The 24,875-nt window shown below is 44.2% G+C and overlaps 1 protein-coding gene and 1 long non-coding RNA gene across 5 annotated transcripts in view; one reads left to right on the top strand and one right to left on the bottom strand.

Annotated features, from left to right (window-relative positions):
* LOC131883181 (nephrin-like) overlaps positions 1-24,875 on the bottom strand; it is a 74,826-nt gene that overhangs the window by 17,151 nt on the left and 32,800 nt on the right. For all 4 annotated transcript variants that reach the window (XM_059230568.1, XM_059230567.1, XM_059230569.1 and 1 more), the window contains exons 4-9: positions 22,269-22,477; positions 22,066-22,176; positions 21,755-21,958; positions 15,514-15,683; positions 12,042-12,195; positions 1,876-2,006 (exon numbers count right to left, since the gene is read on the bottom strand). In XM_059230568.1, coding sequence (XP_059086551.1) covers positions 1,876-2,006; positions 12,042-12,195; positions 15,514-15,683; positions 21,755-21,958; positions 22,066-22,176; positions 22,269-22,477 — 979 coding nt within the window. The remainder of the gene's footprint in view (positions 1-1,875; positions 2,007-12,041; positions 12,196-15,513; positions 15,684-21,754; positions 21,959-22,065; positions 22,177-22,268; positions 22,478-24,875) is intronic.
* Positions 4,860-5,966, top strand: LOC131883183 (uncharacterized). Its single transcript, XR_009373590.1, has 2 exons — positions 4,860-5,543; positions 5,637-5,966. It is a non-coding gene; the product is annotated as an uncharacterized LOC131883183 (long non-coding RNA).

Below are 24,875 nucleotides of genomic sequence, written 5' to 3'. Positions count from 1 at the left end.
CCGGGTTCAAGCAATCGCTGATCGGCATCACCTCAACATTGAATGCTCCTAGCAAGTCAAAGTGCCGATGTCTTTGCTCCACAACAACGGTAGCTATGCTTTTCATGAACGTCCAGTTCAAAATGCAATCATAATGGCTGTATAATGCTTGATTGCACGATATTTTTAGTGTAAAAAGGGACATATGACTCCTTTCCAACCAAAGGGAGAGCTCTTTTTCAATGTCTGCCTAAAGGACGAGGAAATAATCGATGAATGTTTTAGGGAGCACCTGGCAAAAATGTATTGCTTAGTTTGCTGTGCTCAAGATTGCAATATTTTTTGTACTTGAATTTGTATTTCGGGAATTAGATGTGAAAGTGAGAGACCCGGTCCTGGAAACTTTTGAAGGAGTGGCACAGGCTTACCGATTAGTTGACAAAAAACGTTGATTGTACCGTTATGAATGTAGGACAGAACTGATTAAAATGTGAGGAAGCTTTACAAATAAGTCAGGGGAATCTAACTTCTAATGGTCAGGATGTTCATCCTTCACATTGGTTTATCCGAGTATGTACACCTATGGGGAACCCTGTCTTTGTAAACCGCCAACATGTGCAGGCAACTGAATGGATGAAAGCATTTAATTTGCATAAGTACCATTAGTGGGAACAACACAGATTGCAAAATATTAGTATCACAGCATCTGTCTTGTTCATTTGATATCATAGTCCCCCAAAAGGCCAGCACTTATGCGGCGTAAACCCAATACTCAATTAGGAATGATATCACATATCTTATTCTTTCTTGGGCTTTGGTCTTCTCCAAATTTGGACAGGAAATCGGATATTGTGTACAATCGTGCCTTTTCAGGCCCGAATGAAAAGCCAATTAACCAATAACAAACCCAAGTCTTCACAAACGTACATCGACACACAGAAAGATCTATGAGAGTATTTTCTTCGTCAAGAAACTTGGGGAACGCAAACCAGATCAGAGATGTGCTATGTCCTATGTACCCAGGTTCATACGTATTACACTGTATGAGATCTCTTTGACCGCACCCACGTGGACTATTACCACATTCAAACAATACACCGATTCTTTGTGCCCAAGATAGTACAATTTATGATGTACTGTTTGTACACAGCTACGTTGGGGATGTGATGATTATGGTGATGATAGCATTGATGGTCAATGAAAGTCTCTATGAATAGTGGTCGGTTGCTGTTCTTATAGCTATGGCGATCTTACGCGGGTGCATACAAGCGGGCATGTTTGTTTTCATATCGTCACTACTTTCTAAAGAAACCATCAATTCTAACCAAATCATCTACTGTCATCGCTTGGGAACATTCTAGGTTCAGCTAAAGAACCAAAGGCACCAAGCACCCCATTTTCAAGTGCGAGTACTTTAGTAAGTGTGGCCGAGCGGTCTTATAGGCAGGGAGATTGTGGCAAAATCCTTTCTCCAGGTGCCGTGGGCTCAAACTTCTTGGCCGGAAGTTAAATTTTTACTGTTTACCGTTCTCGGTCCAAAAAGAGTCAGTCAAAGCAGCGGCTACACTAGGTCATAGATTTGTACACACTGGATGTCGGAGGACCGACCACTCGGCTGGTAAAACAGTACAATGGATGGTCTCCTGGGAGTTGCTTACAAACCAGTATATTGTACTGTTTAGCCAACCGAGTGGTTGGTCGTCCGACATCCAGCGTCTAGAAATATATGACTAGGTGTACCTACAATCAGTGCTGCAGCATGCACGTTGCCTTTCAAACAAGGAACATGGCCAGTGTGATGTTAAAGTATGTTGCAGATGATGGAAAAGGATTTAGTCTAATGAATTAGCTGTTTTGGAGTCAATCTGTCACTATGCCAAATTGTTGGTTACTTACATTGTGTGTCCAGATCACTTTGTAGGCCTGAGGATGGGCCCTGATATCACAATCCAAATAGACGTCGTTGCCTTCGGCGATTTGATTGGGGTCAATGCTCTTGCCTAAGCTCAGTTTCACTTTCGGAGGATCTGAAAGAAAATGAAAAGAGCACAATGGAAAGAAATGGACTCGGCATTACCCTGGCACATAAATTACGATAACTCTCAGGCCAACGAGGCTTTATTTTGGCGTCAGTCAAGTCACGGAGAGGCCTAATTTGGGCCAGACACGCGCGCATTCATTTTGATCTACCTTGAATGGGTCCCGAGGTCCGAAGTTAATCTCTGTGGCAACAAAGCTTGTAGTATCCTTCATTTCCTGGTGTTTTGTTCAAATCACGCAAACCCTCGCTGCCTCAGAGTGCTGTTTCACATTTCACCTGAATTTTACCCAATGTAACAAAAAGCAAAAGTCTGACACTTGGTTTTTTGTGGACATTCATGGTACATTTCTACGATCCCTTGACTGTGGCCGTGTTTGGCCATTTTTCGGCCATTTCTTTCTGGCTCTTGATTGGAGGGGTAGGCGGAGAAACTCTCCCAAGACGGATCGGACGAGAAGGTCTCCTTCAAACTTGACCAGTTTGGGTTCTTGATGGCATCACTTAGGTCGACTTTGACTTTCATTTCAAGCTCGTTGTTGTGTTGGTGGCGGTTTTAAGCTACTAGAAGCCTTTGCGCAAGTTGTGGTCGTTACAATACAATGAGACCTACAATGGATACCACTCCATTTGGTCATTGTTCGAAATGGACTTTTCGACTCTCTTTCTCTCTTTCTCGCTCTCTCGGTGAATTCAAGATAAGAAGACTAGGATGGGGAAGGCTGAGGGATGAGGACGGACTTCGTCCAGTAGTTTGTGCTTTGACAGTAATGAAATTTGTTAACAAACTTTACCCATGAACCACCAGCCAGAGAGGCACAGGGCCAAAGGGGTGCGGCCTTGACTTAACAGGATAATACAACAGCCATTTACACGGACGTGTCAATGGCATGGCCTCAGATCTATGTATGTACGTAGTAGGTAATTGTTGTACGTACTGCAGGAATACACAAAATGTTCATCTTGAAAACTTTACTTTACGTCATCCACGACTTCTCTAGCCGGATAACGAGGCCTAAACTACACAAAGAAAAGTTCACCCAATTGCCATTTGTTCTAAAATAATCATTTTGACTCGCTCCCGACCTCAAATTCCAAGACACGCAATTTGTTCTACTCACACAATCCACCAGCTGAGAGTGATTGTCCGTGCGAAATGTTCTCCACCATAAACGTTAGAAGGACTAACTTCTCTATGGACGAATAGGATTCGAGATCACCCCCGTTTATGAACAAGAATCCTATCAGGCTGGTTCCTTTAGGCATGCTAAATACTTACCTAAAAAGCTTTTACCGAAGAGAGGGGACGAGAAATTGTCTCTTTCCCGTTGTCATTTAGTACCCTGTCGGATATGGTGGCCTTAAAACATGTGTCTGGATCTATTAGTGTTGCTGCAAGAGAGATCATCTCTTTGGAGTCGTTGGCGAAGAACTTGTCCTTAGCGGCAAATGTCAACCGAGAAACAGAAGCTTTCATCCTCATATGATGAGGATGATCAGGCTCGTTTGGCCTTTGACAAGTACTGTAGGCTCAAGTCGTAAGACCTTTTCTTGGCGTGTCAAGACGAAACTAATCGGTTGCATTTCCTTTTTTTATATCATCAACGAAACAACAGAAAACCATGAATGCCCAAGGCCAAATACTTCAAGAGAAAGAGATGGTTGGCCTTGAGACCTTTTGAATTTCTTAACAGCCACGACAATAATGACATCGATGGCAACGGGTAGAGTAATGACATCCGGAACGACTCCGTTGATGACCCGCTGAATGCATCCAATCAAGATGCACTAAATTTCGTGACCCATGGAACTCACTCGGCCATTGACAAACCGTCAGAAGGTCCTAATTTAAGAGGAGAGACGATCCACAACAACAAAGTTCCTTCCGGAAGAATTCCCTGTTTCAGCGGCAAAATTCAACGACTCTTGAAGGTTGGAGAGTATGAAATCTGCATGAACACAATAGTATCTTCTAGAGCCCTCTAGTATCTTCCAATAGCCGAAATATCTTATTTTCGGGGGATCAATCCACGTCACGTTTTTAGCAGAACCATGTCCCAAAATCAGCCCAATAATCCACCCATCGATGAGGAGGGGAGCAAAAGTAGTCGACAGCCAAACAGGAATGTGTCTGTCTCTCTATTGAAGGTGTGGGGAGCGATGACTGTTTGCCAAGACCGTATTTGCACATTCATTCAGGCATGCGTTCAAATGCAATTGCTTTCAACCAGTGATTTGACTCCGCTTCCCGCCTTTCACCTGATCCGAAAATCAGCCCAATAATCCACCCATCGATGAGGAGGGGAGCAAAAGTAGTCGACAGCCAAACAGGAATGTGTCTGTCTCTCTATTGAAGGTGTGGGGAGCGATGACTGTTTGCCAAGACCGTATTTGCACATTCATTCAGGCATGCGTACAAATGCAATTGCTTTCAACCAGTGATTTGACTCCGCTTCCCGCCTTTCACCTGATCCGAAGGGTGTTGATTAAAAGCAATCGCAAAACCAAATTCACTACTTTTTTTCCGGTGCGTCTGTTTTCACCCTCCTCAGTTCAATTTAATCAATTGTTCCCAGTGTTGTAGAGAATTACCGAATATCATTTGGTTTTGAAATAGAAAGGCCAAAAACCTCACGTTAGTGCGGAACAAAAATGGAAATGACAAGGCATTTCTCAGTACATTCAAATTGCCTGTAGAGAACCGATCTTTAACCCAATTAAGAAGCCCTTGGAACCTCTAAGCCCACTCTCCTGGCTGAACACAAGACAGATTGAACTTGAATCCCAATAACACCTCCTGTGGAGTGACTACAAAATCCCAAGAGAATGGAAATAAAGAGCTCAAGCAATAAAATTATCAGTTCTATCTTAAATGTCACCCATTCCATAGTAACGCTGATCCGCAGCAATTAGTTATCTAGTATGTTGTATAAAATGTGTGCGCTGTACGTACGCAACTGTGGCAGATCCTTTTCCCTCATCCGCGTCCTTGTTTTTGTTATTGTGCGTTGCAATGTGAAAACAATTGTGAATGCATGTAGCTACAAGCTATTGGTCGGATGTCATTGTCTTTCCAGTTGTGTCCTTGTCCCATTGTTCCACAAGATTGGTCTCCGTCGCAGAGGCCAAATCGGCCTGCCGGCTTGCCTGCCTTGTGGCCCACTTCTAAGGCCGGCTCGACATTCCCGAGATAGATTTACACCCGAGGTCCACCTCCAACGACTGAACAACTGATCTATGATTGTTCCACACGAATACCAACGATCCCACTATCAACAACAAGAGCAATAACATCAACAACACTAGAAGGAGAGTAGGCGACCTCGCATTCTGGAAGACCGCTGAATCCACGTTTATGCCAGTCGACAACTGAGAAAAGAACGATCACGCTCATTCACCAGGGTCATTGGGATATTCGGTTGGATCAAAAATGAAGATGATATATGGAACACACCCCAGCCTCCACGTCCAAGCCTTCAGACGTCCTTGTTCCGCGGTACTCAAAAGCTTAGTGGTGCCTTCAAAAGTATGACCAGATCCAGGTTGACACGTAAAGACAAACGAAGGTATTGATGATAGTAGTGATGTATGTAGACGCTACTTTTCTATCTGTCTGCAGGATTAGCACGATGTCGGAAAGAGATGGCTTTTGGTCGAAGCGAACAAAGGCCGTACAAGAGTGATGGAGGAAGATCCAAGAACAAGTGGCCACTCTTTTCCTGATGGGACAGATATGCTCACTGAGGGAGTAGTTCCAAAGTTGAACAATTATTGCAAGCCAGGACCACAGAAAGTGAGCCCAAATCGCATTTTCGTGTGATTTGTCTGCATTTTCACTTTCTTTGCACAAATATCAATGGTGGATGTTGGTTTCTAGGTCTGTATTTCAGCAGTTTTGCTATCAAGGTTACTTGCTATTGATCGTTAATAAAGGAAGTTTTTACGTTTATGTATCCGTAACTGAATATAGTTTGGGACCAAGCACATGCCTCCCCAGAAGAAAGCATGAGCAGGAAATAATCTAAGACCAATCTGTGTCAAGTGACATTCTCTCCATTCATCCAATAGCCACGGCAACAACAGTAACAAACAACAGCAACAACAACAAGAACAAGAAAATACATTCACCCATATTCCGTTGGTGGAGAGCTTGGTCATCAAAGTGCGTGTCGCCGTCCATTGAGGCCACCAACGAACCGTGTTTATGAGAACTTGAGCCAGACAGACAAACGAAACGTTAAAAAACAAACGAAAAGCCAGGCAACCACTACGTAGATACTACGAGGAGGACATATGCTGTAGGTTGTATCCTGAGGCCAGTTTTTTAGACGCCTGTACCTCTGTGTTAAGGCTTGGACGTTACCCAATGAACAGAATGAACCGCCGCTCACTACTTTGGCGAGTGTACTTTCATACCGGTTAAAGTCCAAGCCCCGAACTCCGGGGAACGGGCTTTAAAAAAAACAAGCCTCTGTACACTAACACAGCGGCTTGAGCTTGAACCTGGACATTCACAGCTGAGAGTGAATATGAACTTCATCCCGGCTAGCTAACTAGATGGAGAGAGAGAGAGATAAGTAGGGCGTGGATGGCAACGGTGCGCTTTTTCATTTGGTTTGCTCCCTCTGAAAAAGGCGGATTTGCATAAACCATTAGCCAATATTTCAGGCCAACTTTCAACAGCATGTCTACGCCGAGTCAAAACTAGAGTGCGAACCACTTTCAACACATTCAGCATCTGTGAGGATACCAAGCCGAAACTTTAAAGCTTACCGCCCCTTCATGACAATCGAAGTTTTGATTCTGCCAGATAGTCGCTTGGCGTGCGTGATTCCTGGTTGCCGTTCCACGCTTTGGGTTGTTTGCATAAAAACATCCGCCCTACCCCATTTGAAAACAATTTCGGCGTTTGCCTCGCGGGCGATTACTTTTTTTTCTAGTCTGACTTGGCCTTTGCCGCGGGGAAGTATGTCAGAGAATAAAAAAAAACCTTGGCTCAGGTACAAGGGAGAAATTGAGCATTCTCGGACTGCTTCGTAGTGAGCGACTCTGGTGAGTGTTATGTTCGAGTAACCCCCGCCAAAGGATTGGCTTTGAGGCAATTTTCTTCTCTATTTGACAACTTGTTTCCCTCTCTCTCAAACCCATCCATCTCTCCCAGATCTCATTGGAATGGCCCAATATAGCCACGACGTGTATGTACTAGTCACAATTATAACTTCAAGTGTGCGATCGCGTCTCACGTCTGGAACCATTAAGTAGATTTTAAAAGAAAGCACGTTTTGCCTTTGTCCGTTATCATCTCACGGATGTGTCAGACATGAAAATCCAACGGGAAATTTAACATTTAAAAAAAATCTTTATTGCGAGATCATTTCTCATTGGATCAGGATACAATATTAATCTGCATTGTGGTCTTGTCCCGTTCGAGTTTCCAGGTACGCCATTCGAGGCGTGATGATCCATGAAAGGCGGAGGGGGTGGGTGTGGGGGGAGACCTAGGATTGAACCTATGAACCCGAGCATAGCTCGGTAGCGCGTTAACCAACTGCGCTACGACCATCTCCCCTGTAAATTAGTAGTGTCTTATTTCCCACCTCAGTTATATCAACGTGAGCTCGTTTCCAACAAATTGACGATTGCTACATTTGTCCCCCGGAACATTTGTCCCACCGGCACGATGGTGCCACAGATTTTAGCTAAATACGTCATAACTTCCGGGGGGATCAAATTTCTCTTTGGCAATAAGAACTATTAAAAAAGCATAACTAGTCTGGCTTCTTCCAAAAATGCTTTGGATTTAGACCAATGAAGATTCACCATAATCATGCCAGGAAATGAGAGATCAGGCTAAGATTAAATAAGAATATCAGGTTCTAGAATTAACATCAAAACGTAACAGAATTTGATGGTGCAGGTTTTTTAATTAATAAACTCTTGTTATATCTACATACACCATGACCAGTAAATGTTGTAACATTAAAATTTTTAAATTAGACAATTACGCAAGGTATCAGGTTGAAATTTTGAGCAAAGGCTATTGAAACCCCTTTAATTCAACTTCGTTTTAATAGTTTTCACAACGTCTCTGTAGTTAGTAATGACGACGGGCAAACACTAAGGAAACTGATTACTTTAGGACCCCGCCATCTCCTGTGGAAAAGTGGCCATGCACAAATAAGGCCAACTTCAATGTGGGGATACTTTTGAGAACTTAGATGTAGGCCTCAGCCTCACAAATGAATGACGAGGATCATTGCATCATTGCGACTGCTTTTATGGAGCTGATTGCTACACAGGCCAATTCTTTGAAGTAAAATGGCATGGCCCCGCTGGAATCAGTTTCATTGTCAGCTGTACAGTGCCATCACTAATTTTGAACACCAACGAAAACAAGTTTGAAGTGAATATCTCTGTTCAAAATTTCAACTCAACACCCATTGTGATTTGTAATATTTGCCACAAGACAAATCCCACCAGGACTGCACCATCTTCTGTGAAATACTGGTTCATGCAGGAACAAGGCCTCCATCAAAACTGCCTCATGGATGGACTTATTCCACGCGATTCATTTGGGAAGCCGGAGCTTGCACCTAAGTTCAGAAAACTTTCTGGGCACTGAAGACAATCCTTCATGGTGCATGGATCATAAATTTAGGGGATATGATGCGGTCCTGAAGCGATCAGTTTCCTTAGTGTTTGCCCGGCGTCATTACTAATTACGGAGACCATTGTGAAAACAATTAAAACGAAGTTGAATTATCATTCTCATTCTCATTGAAAATAGTATCATCCTTTCAAAAAAAGTCAATCAGGTTCACGGTTTCTTAACCTATAAGATTAGAAAAAAAGCTCCACAGCATTTCGCAATTTGAATTGAGACTTAGCCAATTACAGAGACTAAAGCTAATGAATATGTTGTAGTAGTGAATCCAAAAAGTGAATACTAGATATGCCCAATAGTGAATCAATATAACATGCAATATTCATAGCGTTAGTGGAATGTGTCCGCAATGTCATGGGGACATGTGTCTCATGATCAGCGTCACTAGGGCAAAGCCCGAGCGATCAAATGTTGGCCAAAATATGTTCTTACTTAGTTACCCACCCTCCATTTCAATTACTGGCACTAGCCAATTCAAGTCCAAATGTACATAAAAGCAATATAATAGTTGATGCATCTGAATAGCCGCCTCCCCACCATAGGTATTAATGTGGCTATTCTTCTACATAATGTGTAGGATGAGTAAGGTGAATACGAAATATTGAAGAGCTCTCAGTTGATGTGCCGAGCTCGTTTCGCGAATGAGAGGTTGTTTATCTCTGAAATGAGACTGTCAGTGGATGGCCGCTCCCGTATTACCGCCACTTACGGTTCTTCTTTCTCCCCAGGCACACTGTTGGTAACTATTCGACGAATTCAATGGATCGTGGCCCCACCTGCCTTGGTCTTTATGCCACTGCATGCAACTGGGTACTTCACTGTCTACATTTGGTCTTCATCGGCTTTTGAAGCATGTATTTATGGGCCATGAAATACAAATGTTTTGTGCATACACCCGTCGCCATCGCAGAAGGAAGGGGTTTCGATAGTATGGGGCCTCTAATTGAATGGCACCGTTGCTTCCACTCACAATCATTTTTATGGGCAACAGTCGGTAGCTTGGGTGGAGGTGGTGGAACTAGTGGAACCAGTGGAACCAGGGGAACCAGGGGAACCAGGGGACGCCGGTAACTGGTCTTCTCACTCGGAATTAGAAGCAACATGAGCCGCAGCCAACACGTCTTGGTATCAAGTGGCTGTGGTCCCACAAGCGAGATCACCAGTACCACGGCCTTCTCTCACATCAAAGCGGACAATAAGCAGAACAGAACGATCCCAAGGCCTCGTTGGAACCTCATGCATCCTTGCATACCCAATGCCATTCTTCTGGCTACGTTCGTATTCGTCCATTCATTCATCCATCCATCCATCTATCTATGCAAGTGGCTGTATGGCTAGAGGGAATGTTGGCGAGTAATGGGGGCCATTTGAGGGTTTCCTTTGATGATAAACAGTGCATGATGTGACGGAAGAACGCAAGAAAGAAAGAGGAGCTGGCTCAAGAACAACAACGCCATCCACGACGACAGAGAGCTCGAGGATCTGTAGTAAAGCATCGCTTCGCAATTCATCCTCATCCTCATACAAGGAAATGAAAATGGACAGGCGTACTCACAAGAAGAGTTAAGCCGTCCATTGCCATCATGAACCAAAGAAATGATCCAAATAAATGGCAGACGGCCCATTCAACTCCGTGTCGAACGGACCAATGGGTGCTGGAGAAAAGTACTACATTCATTCGCCCATCCATCCATCCATTCAGCCTGTTGATGGTGGAAATTCTCATGGCATTAGATTCAGTCACGCTGAAAGTCCTCGATACATTTCCAGACGGGTCCTTGGAGTAGGTTCGATATTGGAGACACGCAAAAGACGGATCTGGACCAAGAATCTCGCGCTCGATTCGCTCGACTCGAAGTAAGTTCCCCTGATCAAGGCGACCACGCCCATTCTCTCAATCTCTCTCCCTACTCTTTGGAAGACCCAGAAGCAAAATCATGTCAGATATCGGTATCAAAAACCCTACCATGTTTCAGTACTCTCATGCCAAATCCAAGGATTCGAATTTCTAGGTGGGCTAGACCAAAACAAGATCCACGGTTTTCGCTCGGCCTTTTTCTCATTGGATCCTTGTTTTCATTTCAATTTCGAAGAGAAACCCTGGAAACCCTTCGATTCTAATTTTACCCTACTTACGAGTATGTACTGCACATTATTGTAAACTCAACAGGTGCACTTCTTGAAAGCAGCTTTTTGACATTCTATCGATATCTACTGTACAGTAGTTGGGTGCTCTATAAAACGATAAATGATATATGATACATTTTGCTAATCAACCAGGATTTTTAATCTTGGCCCCATCATAAAATGAAGCAGTTGCTTACATCTCGAAATCAAAATGGTCCACTAATTTGCGTGCTCCAATTTTGACTGACACTATATTTTGCCTAGATGCTTGTTATTTGAGACTTTTTTTTAGCTTTTCCCTTCTTCAAGTGCGACATGAACGCCTGGAATATGGACTTGGAGGCTAAGGTTAAGAATCAACATCTCTGATGCGAATTCATTGCATTCTTTTTTACACACATAAAACTGTTCCCATTTTTCTATCATTGTGTGTTTGAATTTTCTGCTGGATCGAACGGTTGGGTCAAAAGTTATGCCCTCGCCAAGCTCGCTTCATAACTCTGCACAGAATGGTATTGGATTACTACAAGAAGGCTAACACATTCATTCTGTACCCTGCTATGTACCACTACACTTTGAGGGGGCGCACGCAACTTTTGACCCAACCGTTCGATCGAGCTGTAAATTGGCATGCATAATGGGGCCAGCCACATATGAAGGAGTTTATAATTCACGTTCATTCAATTCTGAATGCATGTTAATGCTCAGCTTTGGCCTTCCCGTCCATATTTCAGGCGTTCATGAGAGAGCCAATGGGGATGGGAGTGGTCCTGATCTCAGATTTCGACCCACTGCCGTTCAAAGCCTGCTCTGACTGACATCAGGACGATTGGCCAGCTCGTTTTCTATCAATTGTTGAAAGGGAGTGGGAAAGGGTCGTTTCTTTTAATACATTTCTCTCCTGGGCTAGCTAGGGAGCCCTATGGCTGTTGAAAATGTGATCATCTACGCCCTTATAGGATCCTTCCATACCACAGAACGGCGTATGTCGTACTCCAAAGCGAGTCTTTCAAGTGGAAGATGAAAATGTCCAAACGAAACGAAAGCAATCCAAATAAACGAGACCAAGCAACCGAAAAAAAACTCCACCGGATCCTTCCTTTCAAGCTCGACCTTGCCGAACTGACGGAAGGTTTATACATCTCGCCCGACGACGACCTGAGCGACGACGCGGACGACACTGACAGCGATTGTATTGGCACAAATCCGTCTTCATCAATTGCGATTACTTACAGTGAATGGTGAGTCTGAGGGTGTCCTCGATGGCACTGCCCCGGATGTTGGTGTTTTCCGCTCGACAAGTGATCTCCTTCTGCTGATCCGAAATCTTGGGGCGAAATTCAATCCGCGACACGGTCACGGAATCCCCATTGGAATCGTGCGAAAACTGGCAACGAACAGACCGAGAAAGAAGAACAACAAATCAATGCACCATTAGGCAATTCTAGATCAAATTCAAATTTAGTGCTCAATGTAATCAAACGACCTTTTCATAACATAATCACTTGAAATTCTTTTGAATGTTATGCACATGCACCGATCTCAACGATCCCTTATATGATCTGTAAATCTCGAGGGACGGTCTCCGAGGGCTTGAATTCTGAGATACAGTTTTCCCCATCCATTTGCAATCTCATTTCTTTCCGCTCTCCAAGCCCTTTTCAAAGCCTTTGTCGAACCTAACAGCCTCAAGATGAAAACCTATAAAAAAACGAAATCCCTCAGCTGTTTCGACTCACTTAAGGCCGCCAGTATTGACTTGGCAAACAACTTCATGCTCGTGGTGACAAAACTGACGGTGACGTTAGCAGTGACGAAGGAACACAAGAAAACATGTTAAAACTTTCTTGTCGCCGCTTAAACTTCACTCGGGGTCTCCTCTATTATTGGCAAGATGGCCGAGTTGTTCTTTTTTCCTTCCCTTCCAGGAGTGGTCCAATGCCAGCCAAAAGTGACTTGGAATAGACAACGGAGAATCAGTTCGGTCCAAGTTGGTCCAAGTCTGTCGACATCTTACGCGTAGATTGATACACTCAATTTTTTGCCTGTTCTTGTCAACAGAATAGGCGGAGACATCAAGACCATTTTAAGATCAAAGAGCACTCTCTCTCTCACTCACTCACTCACTCAACAGAAGATGAGATCACATGACTCGATTTGGGCCTCTCTGACAAAATTCAATTTTAGGCCCTTGGACCCATTTCTTCAGTTTATGACGATTGAAAATTCGCATGCTTTGACTCCTCCAAGCTTGAGTTGTACATACAGCAAGCATTGTCAAAGCAAGACACCATTTTCCCCGGACCGAGTGGTCAATGGCCGTTCCTAAACGGTGATCAGATTACATTTAATCGAGGACCGATCGTGCTAGTGTTTATCTATACTGTTGGCAATTCTGCAGTTACGTTTCACTTATTCATGTACTTTTCAAGAAACCTTTGGACGGTTCCTCCAATTGGTCGGCAGACCGATATTGGAAGTCCCCGTCTAAAAGGCTTTAGACATGCATCTCCGACCGAGCACGACGTGTACACCGTTTATGACGTAACCCTCTTAATGGGATGAGCTCACAATTCGGCCTGCGATCCAAGCCAAATCATCCTTCATTACAAATTGAGTCAATGTACTTTTGGATGTGCTGTATTTAGGCATAATGAGCCGAGCGATATGAGTCAGTTTAGGAAGAACGCTTCGTTTTACAACTAGATTTCGCCCCATGTGCCCTTTCATTTCCATATAGATTACTTCAAATAGGGCTACCCACATTTTGAAAGACTAAGTTATTTCGTGGGAATGGTGAAGAACATGGGCGGATATCTTGAAAAAATGGTTGGACTCAAATTGAATTGGGCCAAAATGGAGAGACAGTCTCGTTCCTGCCCACATCTTGTACGTAACAAAACTTGGTGGACATGCAAGATGAGGGCTGCCAAGTTGGTTGAGGTCTTCTGGGCCGGCCCAAAATATCTTGGTGATAGGTAGTACTGATTATTTTTGGGTTGAAAGCGAATTCAGCCCGTGCTCCCGAATCCAAGTTGACGACGGGGCAGTAATCTCCGTTTAACCAATCAAAATCAGTGGTAATCTAAAGTTGGATCAGTTGTGGGTGATGAGATCCATGAGTGATGGGACCCTTCGGAACGTCTGGCTGGAACCAGCCCACCTGCCTGGGTGCGATCCACCCAACACGGATGGAACAAGACAAACAAAAAATCCTTGGTTTTAATGGAAGACCAACAATCTCCCATCGCTGCCCGTCGATTCGATTTTGGGACCATCAACTCGGGACTCGGGACTCAAGGACATGGCGTCGTCGTTGCCGTGGTTGCTTGGCACTCCCTTCGCTCCCTTCGCTCCCGTGGCTCACCAGTCACTCGCGCCGTCCCTATCCCTGAGAATCAAGGCACCTTCCGCCCCTCTCTGACTTGTTTTCACGTTTAAAAACAAAATAAAACTTTGCCCTCTGGAAACTTGCCGCCTCGTTGGAGAATCCAAGCCCCTTCAAAAAAAGGCAGCCAAGGATGGGAACGTTTTTGGCCGGGAAATCGAGTTCCATCGGTGGTGCTTCTTCACTCGGCAGGTCGCCTCACTGCACAGCCTTGATTTGTTCCCTGTTCCTCGTTGCTCTTGGATTGGCTGTCATCGCCATTCCAACCTCCATTGGTGTTGTGGTGCATTGTGGCCTCTCCACTACACTGGATACACTACGCTGCGTAGTACTATTCGACTACTCGAGCAGGACTATTCGAAACGACAACACCACCTGACATCAGTTGGTGTTTGGGTGAAAATTGGACCGGTCTCCGGATGTCATTTCCTGCTTCATGGACTTATATTCTTAGGATAAAAGAGTCGTTCAAGTAATGGCACCAGAACGCTTACGTTAGCTAAGTGAGGTGACCGTTCTTGAGTTCCTGTTTTACTTCTCGCGTGCCACGATCCTCCTGAAACTTCACCCGCGTGACTTAATCGTGCTTTGACGGCCTTTGTTCAAACTGTAACAGCCATCTGGCCTTGATTTCCCCGAATGGAAAGGTCATGAGAGTGGGCTGAAGACATTTTCATTCTTTTAGCCCTTTTGAATTGTGAAAAAGAGCTCTGAAAATGACACGAGACTAAAAGAGCGAGAAGTTGTTTCGTTGCGAGGTCGTCGAAACTTTCCCAGTTCAAAGAAGTCAAAGGTACTGTATGGGGCTGAATTGATCACGAATTCATGGCAGAAGAAAACATGAATTTTGCCATTCAGGTTCCTAGAGCTGGAAATCGAGGCTGGATGAATTATCCATAACCGTTTATGAGGAGGAAATGTGTACTCTGGAGGAGGTTGGGATTCGCGGAGTCTTCTCGGAGATTGCATTGGGACTCGGCGAGACAGAGGTATAAATATAATCCAATCATGGACACGAATAAAAGGCGATTTATGGATATCCACTTGGGCCTACATTTCAAACTCACCCCGCTCGCTAGACATTCATTCGAATTCGACAACTTGTGTCTTCCCACGAAAGTACGAGTAGTACCTACGTCCAGCAAGACGCACAGTAGATCCTTGAACCTGATAAGCAACTCAAATCTCATGCCCTGTCCAATATCTAGTAGGTGGAATGTGCGATTGCTTTTTCTCATCTTGTTATTATAGTTGTTGTTGTAGTAGTAGTAGTAGTTGTTGTTGTTGTTGTTGATCTTGATTGATCTTCAGTCTTACCTGTTCGGGCGCTTTTCCCATGAACTTTCCTTTCTTCCACCAGGTGATGGTGGCCGGGGGGCGGCTGCCAACGCTTCGACACTCCAAGTGGCTGTTGGTGGAGGCTCCCTTGCCATTGGCCACGGTGAGCGGCTCCTGAGGCCGCACGATCGCCACTGTCCGGGGCAGCACTGGAACACACATAAGGCAAAACCAAGAATGAAACACAATATACCGTTACCCACAGTTCATCAAGGGAAAATGGCAGCTCGCGTGAATTAACCTTTCCATTCAATGGATGGCCAAGAATTCCCCATGAATAGCTCAATTGCGGACTGACTAGCTAGTTGATTGTCCTTGATACAAGTATAGGTATATGGGTACAATACTCAATTCTGAGGGCGGGACTGGCTGGGCGTATATTTGACCCAAATATGAATAGGATGTTTCGAATCGATCACTGAGTGTCTAGAATAATAAAATATTTATTTCATGGCCAGTTTAGTGAGGTTTCAGTACGTGGCCTGGAATGCAGCTAATTGTTGGAAGGATTCATAGAAAAGGCTGAAAAGTATTGTTATTCAATCTATCCTGGTTGAGTCGTTTTGAATGGGGGTGTAGTTTCGAAGGACAAATGCCCTAGGCACAGTCTTCAGTTTAGTGCCAATATTTGAAGAACTTGTGAGAAAGGATCTCGAATTCATCGCACATATTCATAATCCGAAGGACTCCTTGGATGGGAAGTAGCGCATTTAGGAGTGACTATTCTTATAGTACATCGGTGCATATAATAATTTTTGAAGCGTGCTGAAAAAAGCAAGCTTTGATATCGGTACTTCATCCAATAAAATAGGCATGCGACACTTTCTTTTTAGGTGTCACGAAAACGAAAAAGGCACTTTCATCCGGGCTGCAATTCTACAACCTTGCTATCATTTATTGAATAACAAGCATTTCAGTTTCAAGTGTAAATATGGTCTTTTGATCGGACTTGTGTCAAGGACGTTTGAAATGTAGCCAACTACAATAACTTATGTTAGGAAATGTAATTGCACTTTCAATGACAACTACCTTTTAAGTCTGGTCAAGATGGCCGCCTCAATTGGAAACGAGGCCGAGGCTTTTAGGTTTCCATAAGACGACTCCTACAGCTCAGCTACCTAGTATATCTGAAAGCAGGTTATTTGCACCCACTATAAGTGCATACTCGAGCTTAAAGTACGGGGGCAAGTAAGTTGCTCAAAGGCTCTTCCTCGTGATAAAATGAGTAACTTCAATCGATTTCGTTTCCACCTCTTTAATAATGACTCAAACTTGGACATTTTCATGTAAAAGCAGGCCCCAACAAGCTCGGTTTTGAATATCGGAAGGAGGCTTTCTCGCAAGCGGAACTTAGCAGAAGATCGAGGCCATTTATCTTTAAAGAGGGTTTCTAGGACAAGGACGAGATATGCTCAAATATCGCACGCACACACTCACTCTTCCTTGGTAATTTAATCTTGGTCGGTCGGCCCATTTTTGCTGCCCAAGGTTTCTTTTGTCCTCGCACTATTAGACAAAGAATACGATACTTTCCTGCGAGTTCAAGACGCTCATCCCGAAACATCCTGTATTTTTTTACCGCCAAAATAAGTTGTGAATTTTGGATACCTCAGAAAAGGAAGGAGCTACCTTTTTCATTTACAGTAACTTCATTTTCTTAATCTTTCGCTCTCTTTACTCGACGAAAAACAGCTGGTGTAACCAAAGATGCTTTTCCATTTGTACAATAGTAGTAGTAGTAGTAGTATGCTTGATCTAACACGCGCTCGTTGATCGGCCGGTACTTTTTGTCCAATTAAGGCGCTTAAATGGCCAAGCCGCAAGGAGAATAGACGGTACTTTTGGAACATCGTATCTGTGGTCGATTTCTTGAAAAGTAATATAACTCTTCCTCTCTTTTAGCATAGATGGTTGGATGGTTGGAAGGCTGGATGTACGTACTATGTGTGAGCAATGGTTGAAACGGAGCGCGTAAATAGGGCCATGAGTGCGTGACACAAGTGGGTTAGTTTTGCTAGACTGTTATGGCACATTGTGGCCTGCCAACCTCTCATGGCAAAGGCCAATTACGAATTAACAACCATTTCTACGTTATACTGTGCTCGTACGAGTATATGTCGTAGGTAGTGGTGCGCACGAACGTCCAAGCCCATTACATAGGATGATGGACATGGAGAATGAGGAACAAATACGAATGGACCTCTTACACTCTTGACGTGGAAGCTCTCGCCTGAGGCTGGCTTAAGCATTCGGACCCAAGGTATCCATGAGAGTTCAGAGGTCTTCTAGATCGTCGTAATTCGTGAAAATTGCTAGAATCAAACCTTAATATGCTGGATGTTCTTAATCACTCTTATCATGAATAGAATAGCTTATGAAGCGTGTATACTCTTATTCGCCACGGCTGACAAGGTGTGGGTATGTTACATTAGCTTCAATTTGGTGCAAGTCTGAAGACAAAGACTTGGCAGTCCCAATCAATATTGCAGAAGATGAAGCAGATGGCGTTAAATTACTCACAAACATGGAAGACAATGATAGTGGGAGTTCAGGCTTATGGAGCACCTCACGTGTCAAATCCATGTCAGCCATCGGCCACGCGTCAAGACCCTAGCCAGCATCGCCACTTTTAGATGATTTTTTTTTCAAATCTAAATTTATAAACCATCTCATGTCTTAGCTCAAAATTCAGACCAACCTTGAAACACGTACGTTTTAGCGGTTCTACGCATTTGCATCGACCTAAGAACAGGAAGGAAGCTATCGCTGAACATCAAATGATCGTCACTCATCATGTACGATTCCAAGCACGGCCTCCAACCGGGAGGATTGAAATTCATTCGTCTTAACAGGGAAATGTTACGAGAAAGGTTAGTTTGTTCGTACCATTCCGTCATTTCGAAACTGGTGAGTAAGTATTTCATGATTTGATTGTGTATGACATGACAGGTCATAGAGCTTTGAACATGAAATGCCATAGCTAAGAGATTTACAAATTTATCTGATGCTCCCGTTTAATATGCATTTTCAATGAATTAAAGGCAAGGGGAAAATCACAGACTCAACTCAGCCCAGCTCAAGCTTACCTCTGCCTATTTTGATTTCCTGGCATTCATTCCATCATTTCGCCCCCCAAACCCCTCTCAATTCAACCTTCCTCGACCTGGCGGTTAGATCGTGGTCCGGTTGGCTCATCTGATTTTACGATTCTTCATTTCGGCTGGGATAATTGATTTGTGCACAAACATACAGCGGTGGTTGGTCTACTGTGAACTTGAAGATTCTCGAGTGGACCAATCCGGTGTTGCGCACGCGAAACTCCCACATGCACGAGCTAATTAGCCATTTTAGGGGCTTAGAATGTTTGCGTCAAGTTCTTTGGGGGACCGTAAATTGCCCACCTGCCAAAAAGTCTTGGAATTCACTAGATGAACTTGAAGGGTCGTGATTCAGGAAGGCCAGACCCATTTCCATCCATAGTCAAGGCGCTAAGCCAACCAGCCAGCCAGCCCGCCAGCCAGCCAGGCGACTTGAAGATGGCCATTTCCATGAGGCCTGAAAGAATGCCTACTTTGTACCTTCTTTGACGAAAGACCCTCTTTCTATTTGCTTTCGAGAAGGCAGACAACACGATCCAAGGCCAGCGAGGGGAAAAACAACAGTGGAAAGCTTAAAAGGTTGATCAACACCCGAACCGATTGGTTTGCCTCCCTAGAGTCTCTAGGCCTCCCTTCCAAACTTGTCCTAAACTTGGTTTCTTTTCGAAGAAAAGGGGGGGAAAACGAGAGAGAGAGAGAGAAAGACATAGGTACAAGAAACGAGGAGAGTGTTTCTTTCATGGCTGCGTTTCTTGGTTCACGGAGGTGACCACTTCTATATGCTGGAGCGAGTTCATAATTATTATTGCTAATATTGGTACAACTTTTCTAAGTGTGATGGAGTTCCCAATTCCGGGAAAGACGGGCAAACTTTGTGATCTCGCCCGCCTGAATCATCATCCACGAGCACCGCGTTCCTCGAAACAAAGAAGGGTGTTGATACAAAACGCCAGGAAAATCCAACCACTTGACGACAGCTGGCAAAACGCGACCTATTCGGCTGACGAAAGATTCCCCAGTAGAGCTAGTATCCAGGTGAATGTTCCCATCCGTCTGCGATACTAAGTAAAACAGAGACACGGTTATCGTTCCATATCCAAGAATATTCACGCCCTAACCGCTTTTGACATGGCATTTTAAAATCAAAACGTGGTTTCATGATTGGTACTTCTGTACCTCATGTACACAATTATTATTATACTGCCCTTCTAGTAAGCACCTAGCGCGTATGTTACATTGAAGACACTTCCATACTAACCAAAGCGTATTAACGTGTACGTCGTTTATATATGAATGGCTTTCTGATTGGAGACCATTCGACACTTCAAAGGGAATAATAACTTACTGGAACACGAACCTGAACCGTTTGCCTCAACCTGATCGATGGAAAACCCTATGGAGTGACTAGAAATTACTTTGTATTATACTGACGATTCCCTTTGTGGGTTGGAGTTTGTCAGGATGAATCTCCCTCATGACTGCTGTATATCTTCCGAGCCCATCGCCTATGACGAAACTGCAAGGTTGACATGATTATTATATTACTGTCTGATAAAGGAACGGAAAATGATTTGGAAACCAGTCAGGATACAGGTAACTGTGTCGCTAAAGGACAAACAGGCAATTATCCAACCCCTGAGGCTCCCTCTGAAAGGCCACTGGAATTCTTATTTCAATGCACTAACACAAGTTGAACGGGTGATTCTGGAAAGTCGGACGCTCAGGTAGAGCATGTTTAAATATGGTCCTGATCGCCAATTCGTTGCTCGATAAATATTTTTTTTTTCTTGCTCCTCTTTTTCGGGTCGGTCTAGGCTCCATTTGAAGGCCAGATTGGCCAAGGAGAATTGGCACATTTTGAAATGAGAGTACGTACGTGTATGCGAGTTCAGAAAAGAAAGAGGGGCTTCTGTAGTTTCAAAGTTGGCCAAAGTGAACACGAAATATTTCAGACTGCAATTCAATTAGATGAAGGTTAATGTACAAGGCCTATCTTTTTGGCAAATGCCCTCTCACACTGACAAAAAGGATGGAGTTGTCGCTTTGATCCCCTTGGAACTTGAAGCTTGTCTTGAACAAACTTCTATAATTCTGTTAACCCACTTCATCCTTTTGGATGGGGTTTGGTCGCGACACACGTAGATAACCAAATTATTTGGCTGTGGCGACCTCGAGCATGGAAAAGTACTACTTCAGGCCGAAATGTTAGGCCCCTGAATGGAGGAGTTCCAGCCCGATCAAAGGGTGTCTTTTTATCGGTAGAAATGCATTGAGATATGAATTCAGGAAACCATGGAGAGACCGACAGCAATTTGGGAATGCTAGTCTTTGCTTGTACGTTGGAGCGGCCAAAATAACAACCTGATTGGTCTACAATTTCGAATGCAAAGAAGCTACAAAGCTGAACAGCCAGGCCCCCGATAATTTGGAACCTCAAAAGAACCGACCCCCTCATGGTTTGGTCCTTATTCAGAGCGATGAGATGGTAGTTGGGTGGTGGAGATTTCCTCCTTCTCTTCCGTTTTGGTCTGGCCCACGCTTCAGTGAACTGAACTTTACTTCAATATCTAGTCGAGCTGAGGGATCAGCTGTGGAAGCAAAATCCTGCCGGAACACGGGAAAGGCCACCTCTCTTTCTTTCTTTCTTTCTTTCTTTCTCTCTCTCTCTCGCTCTTTCTCTCTCTTTCTCTCTCTTTCTCTCTCTTTCTCGCTTTCTTTGTCCTCATGAAGCCAACCAATCATCTGTGCATCCATTTCCTCAGGCATAACGAACAATATGGCCAAAAAGGAAAATACCTGGTTCGTTATTTCTAAAAGCCCTGTCTGGCACTGATCGGACGGAGTTTCTGGCTATTATCAAACGAAACGTGTCCCCTTCATTTAGTCCAACTCAAGCACTTCATCTGCCTCACGTTTAGCTTCTTTCAAATCTCTGGGCACAAATGAGCAACATTAGGTCGAACGTGCTGGCCTCAACCCTTCAAATGACCAACGCATTCGTGGGGCTTTTGAAGGTACATACGTATGTTCAAGACATGAGCTTGGCTTTGCCACCGCATTTTAGGGATCCTCATGATCTAGACATATGTCATTGCTCCCACTAGAGCTCAATGTGCACTTACGTCTCATGTCGATGGTGACATTTGCCGAGGCCGGCAATGTGACGTTGTTATTGGAGGCCTGGCACAGGAACCGCTCTCCGAAATGCTTCTTCGTGAGGGGATCGATTTTGAGCGTGTTCTGAACCTCCAGATCTGAGGTGGAGTACACATCATCCACCACGTCACCGTCCGAAGAGTACCACACCAAGTGCGGCAAAGGATATCCTGAAAAGCCAAAAGCCAAAAGTCAAGACAAATGAGTCAAACCACGTGTCAGAAGACGGTCATCACGTCATCACCGGTGTAGGTACGTATGTCCGATATCAACCAACCTGATGTCGAGGAGCAAGTGATGGCGGCCATTTCACCCTCGGAATAAGGCCCCGCGGTATGGTTCGTGACGAGACGTCCAAGGGTGGCGATAACCGGGGCTGAAGGGGGAACTAAAAGCAACCAAAACAGCCATGTGACGACCTCTCAGATTCCTGAGTGGTTTTTTTTTTGGTCATGGTTTCGGCAAAGTCGAACAACTTACTGATAATCGACACGTTGATGAGGGCGTTTCTCGTTTGTGAGGTGCGGAAATCAACACGACATCGATAGATGCCCGACTCGTCGGCTCGAATGTGGTGAATGGTCAAAACCGAGGGACGGCGGGTGGGGTTGAAACGAGAGCGTTGGCCAAATCCCCGGGGTGGGCGTTCACTCCATTCAGTGGCATTGGTGGCGCCTCGGGCGTCATACCTGAGGATAAGATCGAACTGATATCAATACTCTTTTCCTCAGGACAAGGATGAGAATGAGGATGGATGGATAGTGCTGATGATGGTCTGGGTGACCTTGGAACTCGAGAATTGGAGCTCAGGTCAAATAACAATTACTCAGGCTTGCCTGAGCTCAAATTACCCTAACTTTGTATGTGCCCCTACGAAACGGATATCTGCACACCTGGAGCTCCTCGGTGATGTTAGACATCGTTGGGCGTTCCAGTAATTGATCATAGTTCCCGGAAAAACGCGGCTCTTTCCTCGTCGTACTTTTAGGTTACTCGTTCAATTCCTCCCTCCTCCCCAAAAAAGTTTGTTCCCGGGTTAGTTGTATCCGTAATAAAGCAATGACCATGAAGGATGATCTTAATTGTCAGTCTGGATGACACTCAATGATCAACTCAGACAAAAATGCGAGACAGAGATATATTAATGAATGGAGAAAAGAAAACTAAGTAAGTACTTTTCTAAGAAACCTGACAATCGGCTCTCAAGTCTTGGCCGTTTCATTTTCAGAAAAACACTTACTACAAATTTAGAAATAAGAAGACTACGGCTAGAGCTATGGATGTCCGAAACTAGCTTCAGTTAACGTTATTGCATTCACTTGGTTTAAATGTCCTGATGGATTCATCAAGGAAAAGACCTAGATCACATTTCATTTGGGAGGGTATACCTAGAAGGTCTGCTAAATTCATGCATTTCATTAGATAATTTAGATTGCTAGGTTCTGAGTCGAAATGACGACTGGCCACATCTAATCAATCACTAAAATATATTCTCATATGCTATTATTATTAATATTTTTGTGAGTTATGATCGCCTATTTCGACTGTGCCACCCTGATATGACAAAAGGAAAGGTACATTTTCCTGAAGGTAGGCTTAGATTTATCATTCAAAACCATTTCATTCAGCCATGCATTGAGGACAGTGAAATACTTTATTGGAAATGATGAGCAAACAATTCTTTCGTACACCATTATGTGGAGAAACCAAAACACTCCAAAGAGCTGAGAGTCAAAATACGTTTCATACGCATTCGAAAGACGAAGCAGTATCGGCATTATGAACAATGACAAGGAACGTTTAAACCAAATGCAAATATCACACTTGCAACCAATACACTTCAATCAGCTCGTAGCTATGCGATTCTAAGAATTTTGGATAAATCATCACACCCTCAAAGAAGGAAAGAAAAGCCATTTGAAAAGTCAAATAAAGTCAGAGCTGATTACAGACGGATCCTAGACCAAGCGAGAGACCAATTCTGGGTCTTCAACCCTTTGAGGTTGGCTGGACCCGAAAACCAACGGCTAGGGCCTCAATGCGTTTTATTCGTCGTTGGCCCCAACGTCAAACCAAGGTACATAATAAACGGTAAACAGTACGTGGTCTGCGTGGCACAAGGATGGTTCTCTCGAGTCCCGTATTTGAACAACAAATAGAACAGTCACGATGAACGTGCGCAGCAAACTTATGGCCGGAGTTAAAAATAAAAAAAAGTTAGCGCCTCCCAATTCTCCGGGGTTTGCGACAGTTTTCCAGGAACCGGGTCAATGAAACAATTCCAAAACAGAAAGACAACAGCAGTCGACGACGTACTTGTCATCATGCCAGACTAGATAAAACATGAATGGGAATTGCATCTCGGCAACCCATGGATTCTAAGTACTTGACGCAATCAGCATACCCTCGGGGGAATAGCAACTCTGAGAAAGTACAAGTCGGTCACCAGATACAGAACGATGATCCATCACTCCCTCGTGGACAAGGGCAATGGGTTGGCGGCCTTCCGTGCATTCAAGTTGCCTCAGAATACTGCACATCCCATGGGAAAATATCTCAACAAAAAAGGCGATTCCAAGCTTTCGAAATTTCAGCACCAAAACACGCCCCTGCCCCCTCATTGGGAAGGTTCGGCCACTCCGCCGTTTTCTTTTTTAACGTGAAAATTGGAGTGCGATCTGAATAAAGGAGTCCCACTCAGCCCCTTTTCACAGTCTCCTCTTCTCCTCGTCTTGAGCAGCTCAGACCTCAGGGCCCTTTTCTAGGCCCGCCTAGTTAAAGCTCTCTATTTGAGTGGAAGAAGTGGAGCCCTGTTCCATAAAGGTGCACTCTACGCTACTGTACTTTTGTGCACTAGGTCGAATCGGCATCTATCCACTCAAGCTGATAAAAGAATTTCGTAGGAGTATTTGTCTTCTTTCACCGGCCGGATGGAAGTGGTTTATTTGTTAAATTCAGAGGACTGAGCCACCATAGTATATGTATGGTATGGTACACGGTATGCAGGATATACAAGATACTCGGATCGGCCCGGGAAACTGAACCACTCTGGCCAAATTGACCGACAGAGTCGGTCTTCAAAATTGA

This window comes from Tigriopus californicus, chromosome 7, assembly GCF_007210705.1.
Source record: "Tigriopus californicus strain San Diego chromosome 7, Tcal_SD_v2.1, whole genome shotgun sequence".
NCBI lineage: Eukaryota > Metazoa > Arthropoda > Copepoda > Harpacticoida > Harpacticidae > Tigriopus > Tigriopus californicus.
The sequence above is the reverse complement of the archived record's forward strand: the minus strand, read 5'-3'. Positions and strand labels throughout refer to the sequence as shown.